Source organism: Gekko japonicus, unplaced genomic scaffold (assembly GCF_001447785.1).
Source record: "Gekko japonicus isolate JY-2015 unplaced genomic scaffold, Gekko_japonicus_V1.1 scaffold2210, whole genome shotgun sequence".
Taxonomy (NCBI): domain Eukaryota; kingdom Metazoa; phylum Chordata; class Lepidosauria; order Squamata; family Gekkonidae; genus Gekko; species Gekko japonicus.
Window position 1 is genome coordinate 149313 of NW_015169243.1, and position 5536 is coordinate 154848.

Sequence of the window (5536 nt, forward strand, 5' to 3'; positions counted from 1 at the left end):
GAGCGGTTCTTCAGTGGAATAGGCTTTCTCAGGAGGTGGTGGGCTCTCTTCTTTGGAGGTTTTCAAACAGAGGCTAGATACAGCAATGTTGATTCTATGTATTTAGACAGATCATGAGAGGGAGGGCAGGAAAGGTTGCATCAGTGCTTAGTTCTCGTGGCCCTTTCTTACACGCCTAGGGAAATGCTGATCACCACTTCGGGGTCAGGAAGCAATTTTTCTCTAGGCCAGTTTGGCTGGAGATCCTGGAGGGTTTTTTTGTCATCTTCTGGGTGTCGAACAGTGGCTACTGGGGGTGTGTGGGGGGAGGTATTTGTGAATTTCCTGCACTGTGCAGGGGGCTGGACTAGATGACCCTGGAGGTCCTTTCCAACTCTATGGTCCTATCGCTGTACGTCCAGCATAAAAACCTGGAGATTTTAAACCTCAGGTTTTTATGCCAGATATACAGAGATGTAATATCAAATCAACAGCTAGAGGGAGCAAAACATGTGCGGAAAAGAAGAAGAAAAAAAAGAAGCAATAGGGACACAGGAGTGACAAAAATAAGAATGCGGAAGGGCCCATAGTTTGGAATCCTGGATTGCAAGGAAAGTGAAAAATTATTTTGCTGGTTCTGAAGCAATGGCAAAGTTATGGTGTGCCATGAAAGAGGAGCTCTCCAATTACCTGGCCATACAGAGGGAAGGGGGAGAGAAGAGAGTATGCGAATGAGCTTGTTCACATAACAGCAAACCTCGGTTGTCCATTACATATAAATCAGCCTGCGACTCAGCCAGCTGGAAGCTCAATAGGCCTGGGAAAAGATGGAGGAGAAGCCCACCTTTCCACAAAATGCACCAAATGGATGACGCAACTGGGCAGCAAAAAGAAAGCATCACAGCATAAAGCACTGTACCCTTCCAACGTCAAATACTAATAAAATATCAAGCATCCAGTTCACCTTGATCATTAAACAAACAAAAAAAATCAGTTATATGCTGTTCATATCTGGAAAGCCTATCCAAACAGGAAAGTCTTGTAAAAACAATTTTGCTGGAGACAAACAGGAAAATGTGTGATGTTTGTAATGTAGCCCTTTTGATTTGGGGTGCAGAACGGAAAATGTAAAGCCAGCTAAAGCCTTTGCCCCAAATTGCCCTTCTTACCTGCAGAGCCGCCGAATCAGATCTTCAGGACGCTTGGATATTATTCTGGGAAAATCTAGTCTTTCAACGCCTTTTAGAATCAAATTGTAGGTCATCATCTGATCAACCCCAGAAAATGGAGGACTGGAAGGAGATGTCATGATTTGAGAGCATATAAATATAAATTAAAAAAGAAGAAAACAGAATGGTTGAGAAGAAAGAGAACGGTAAGGCTGTGAATTGTTTTTATTAGCAAAAAAGCAAACTGCGGGGCCTGTGTTTTCATATATTTATTTTGCTCTTGGTTTTAATTGTTTTTTATGATGCTGTTTTAATTTTCATAGAAGAAAATGCAAGGGCTGCAAAGAGACATAGAAAAAACGGTGCAGTGGGAATAAATTTTTATTTCGTAATATTAATAAATGTATTGTTATTATTATTAATTATCACAGTAGGCTTGCCAAGTCCCCCCGGGGGGCGGGGAAACCCCCGCCCCAGAGGCCCGTTCCCCGCCGCCGGCGGATCGGGCCCCGGGGGGAACTCCACCCCGACGTACACGTCGCCCGGAAGTGACGCGGGCACGCTGGGGGCGGGGCCACGGTCATCCAAGGGAAAACTCTATGACTTTCAGCCAATCATTCTCTAAGCCAATCCTTCTGCTGGCCAATCATGCTCTTGGCCTCATCCAACAGTTGTGAGGGGTGTGGAATGCAGTGAAGTCCAATCAGCTTCCATATGCAAAAGACCTTGAAGGTTCCATATGCAACTGACATTCCAACTGCCTTGCGGGGAGGGGGGTGAGTTTGAGGTGTGGAATGCAGTGAAGTCCAATCAGCTTCCATATGCAAAAGACCTTGAAGGTTCCATATGCAACTGACATTCCAACTGCCTTGCGGGGAGGGGGGTGAGTTTGAGGTGTGGAATGCAGTGAAGTCCAATCAGCTTCCATATGCAAAAGACCTTGAAACGCTGGGCGGGACTGCACAAAGCAGCCAGTCAACCCAGCCAGCGTCTTCTGACTGACAGTTCAAGCGTCCATACACTAAAGGAGTGCATTTTAGAACTTTGGCACCCACTATTCAATTATATATAAGGAGAGATGTATTGTTATTATTATTAATTATCACAGTAGGCCTGCCAAGTCCCACTGGGGGGCGGGGAAACCCCCGCCCCAGAGGCCCTTTCCCCACCGCTGGCGGATCGGGCCTCAGGGGGAACTCCACCCTGACGTGCACGTCGCCCGGAAGTGACGCGGGCACGCCGGGCATGCTGGGGGCGTGGCCACGGTCATCCGAGGGAAAACTCTATGACTTTCAGCCAATCATTCTCTAAGCCAATCCTTCTGCTGGCCAATCATGCTCTTGGCCTCATACAACGGTTGTGAGGGGGGAAAGGAGGGAGGAGACACCTCCTTGACTGGCACAAGGGAAGGGCAGGAGAAAAAATGTGATAGACAGATGGAGTAGACTGTAGCATTCCCAGTTCCAGGATTAGGAAATACCTGGAGATTTTGGTGATGTAGCCTGAGGACGGCAGGGTTTGGGGAGGGGAGGGAATTCAATGGGATACAATGCCACAGAGTCCATCTTCCAAAACAGCCATTTCCTCCCGGTGAACTGATCTCTGTCACCTGGAGTTTAGTTGTAAGAGTAGATCTCCAGCTGCCACCTGGAAGATGGCAACCCTAAATAGATCGTATAGGTCTAATTGGCAGCCGTATTCCAGTGTCTCAGGAAGAAGTATTTCCAGCCATGCTGCAGGAGGTATTTTTAACTGGAGACACCCTCCAAAGCTGCAATTTCCTTCAGGGAAACTGATCTCTGTAGCCTAGGGATCAGTGGTGATCCTGGGAGAATGCGACGCCCTGCTTGAAGGGTGGCAGACCTATTTCTAAGCCCCCTGACTTCCACGGATTTAGGAGGGCTTGACTGCATAGGGCTGTACTGTAGGGTTCCTGAAGACATGAAGCTGCCTTACACTGAATCAGACTTGGGTTGCCAGGTCTGGGTTGGAAAATACCTGGAGACTTTGGGGGTGGGTCCAGGAGAGGGGGGGTTTGGGAAGGGGATCAGCATGATACAATGCCACAGAGTCCACCCTTCAAATCCGCCATTTTCTCCAGGGGAGCTGATCTCTGTCAGCTGGAGATCAGTTGTAAAAGCAGGAGATCTCCAGGCCCCACCTGGGGGCAACCCTAAATCAGACTGTTGGTCCATCTCAGTCAGTAGAGTTTACTCAGACCGGCAGCAATTCTCAGGATCTCAGACAGAGGCTTTTCACATCACCTATGACCTTCGCCTTTAAACTGGAGATGCTGGGGATTGAACCCAGGACCTTCTGCATGCCAAGCGGATGCTCTACCGGAGCCCCACTTCCTTTCCCCTGGGATCGTCTGCATGCAAAGCTTGTACCCTACCACTGAGCCGTCGCCTCTCCCCAAAACAAGCTCGGTGTGTAAACAGATACACAGTTGCACGATTCAAGCCCAGCAGCACCTTAGAGACAAGCAAGATTTCCAGGGTATAAGTTCCAGGGCATAAGGCTCTTGAAAGTTTATACCATGGAAAATGTGTTGGTCTCGAGGGGGCTGCTGGACACAAAATCTGGCTGTTCTACTGCAGACCAACATGGCTTCCCACCTGAAATTATCTTCACAGAAGACGCATTTTTGGTCTGTCTAGACCAGTGCTGACCCACATGCCAGCTGCTCTCTGTAGTCTCAGGCAGAAGGTGTTTCCTACCTGCAGTTTGTGACCCTTCTAACTGGAGAGATGCCGGGACTTCCTGTGTACAAGAAGTGTCTACGTACTCCACCACTGCAACCCAGTGAGCCCAATGAATTTCCCATTCTGTACGGCTAAACATGGTGCTTTCCGTGGGGGTAGAACTGCAGAACTGTCTGTAGTAGAAGAAAAGAGCAAGAGTCCAGGAGCACCTTAAAGACTAACAAAATTCGTGGCAGGGGAGGAGCTTTCGTGAGTCAGTGGCATCTGAAGACGTGAGCAGTGACTCATGAAAGTTCCTACCCTGCCACATATTTTGTTATTCCTTAAGGTGCTACTAGACTCTTGCTCTTCTCTGCTGCTTCAGACAGACTAACGCGGGCTACCCATCTTCTTCTAACCCAATGAATAACAGAGAAAACAATGAACAAAAGTAACCTATTAGTGAAAACCTCTCAAGCAATACTCCCTCTAAGCTATGGAGTCTTGTGAGCAAAAATTCTACTTTGTGAGCTACTGGCATTAAAGCCGTGAGCGAGCAGTTTGTCTACGGCATAAAGTAGTTTGCTCTGGAGCCACATCCTTCCTGAGCTAAGACAAAAATGTGTGAGACAGAGGCTAAAAAACTGTGAGCTAGCTCACACTAACTCTGCTTAGAAGGAACACTACTCTCAAGCAATGCTCCCTCTAAGCTGTGGAGTCTTGTGAGCAAAAATTCTACTTTGTGAGCTACTGGCATTAAAGTTGTGAGTGAGTGATTTGGCTACTGCATAAATTAGTTTGCTGTGGAACCATTCTTCTTGAGCTAAGACAAAAATCTGTGAGCTGGAGGCTAAAAAACTGTGAGCTAGCTCACACTACCTCAGCTTAGAGGGAACACTGCTCTCAAGTCGTAAAAGGTCAAAAACCAGAGACACCTGGAATGATTCACCTGGCACTTACTTTCCTGTGAGCAATTCATAGACAAGTATTCCGAGCGACCAGAAATCCACACTGAAATCATGTCCTTTATTCAGAATGACTTCAGGAGCAACATATTCAGGAGTGCCACAAAAGGTCCAGGTCTTTTGTCCAGCTCCAATTTTCTTAGCAAATCCAAAATCAACCTTTTGAGAAACAGCAGAATTCATGGGTCAGATTGTGCTAGAAAGAGACTCATGCCCATTTTAGGAAAATGCTCAAAATCTCTATGCTTATTATAATATGTATCTTATATTATAGGTATGGTACTGCTATTGGCTTATGATGTCATTCTTTATATAATTGCATTAGTTGTATATGTTTGAGTAGTTGTAAGACTGTCTAATGTATACTTTGTTACACTGTTTATAGTTTCTGTTATTGTTTTAAGTTGTATGTGAAAATTAAATATAAATCAATGGTGCGACCTCATTTGGAATACTGTGTATAGTTCTGGTCACCACACCTTAAAAAGGATATTATAGCTTTGGAAAAAGTGCAGAAAAGGGCAACTAGAATGATAAAAGGGTTGAAACACTTTCCCTATGAAGAAAGGTTAAAGCGCTTGGGGCTCTTTAGCTTGGAGAAACGATGGCTGAGGAATTACATGATTGAGGTTTATAAAATTATGCATGGGATAGAGCAGGTAGAGAAAGAGGTACTTTTCTCCCTTTCTCACAATACAAGAACTCGTGGGCACTCAATGAAATTGCTGAGCGGTCAGGT

The 5536-nt window shown here is 46.1% G+C and overlaps 1 protein-coding gene across 5 annotated transcripts in view; it reads right to left on the bottom strand.

Moving 5' to 3' along the window:
- Positions 1 to 5536, bottom strand: part of PRKG2 (protein kinase, cGMP-dependent, type II) — a 98436-nt gene that overhangs the window by 4812 nt on the left and 88088 nt on the right. For all 5 annotated transcript variants that reach the window (XM_015416475.1, XM_015416474.1, XM_015416473.1 and 2 more), the window contains 2 exons: positions 4793 to 4956; positions 1149 to 1271 (listed from right to left, as the gene is read on the bottom strand). In XM_015416475.1, coding sequence (XP_015271961.1) covers positions 1149 to 1271; positions 4793 to 4956 — 287 coding nt within the window. The remainder of the gene's footprint in view (positions 1 to 1148; positions 1272 to 4792; positions 4957 to 5536) is intronic.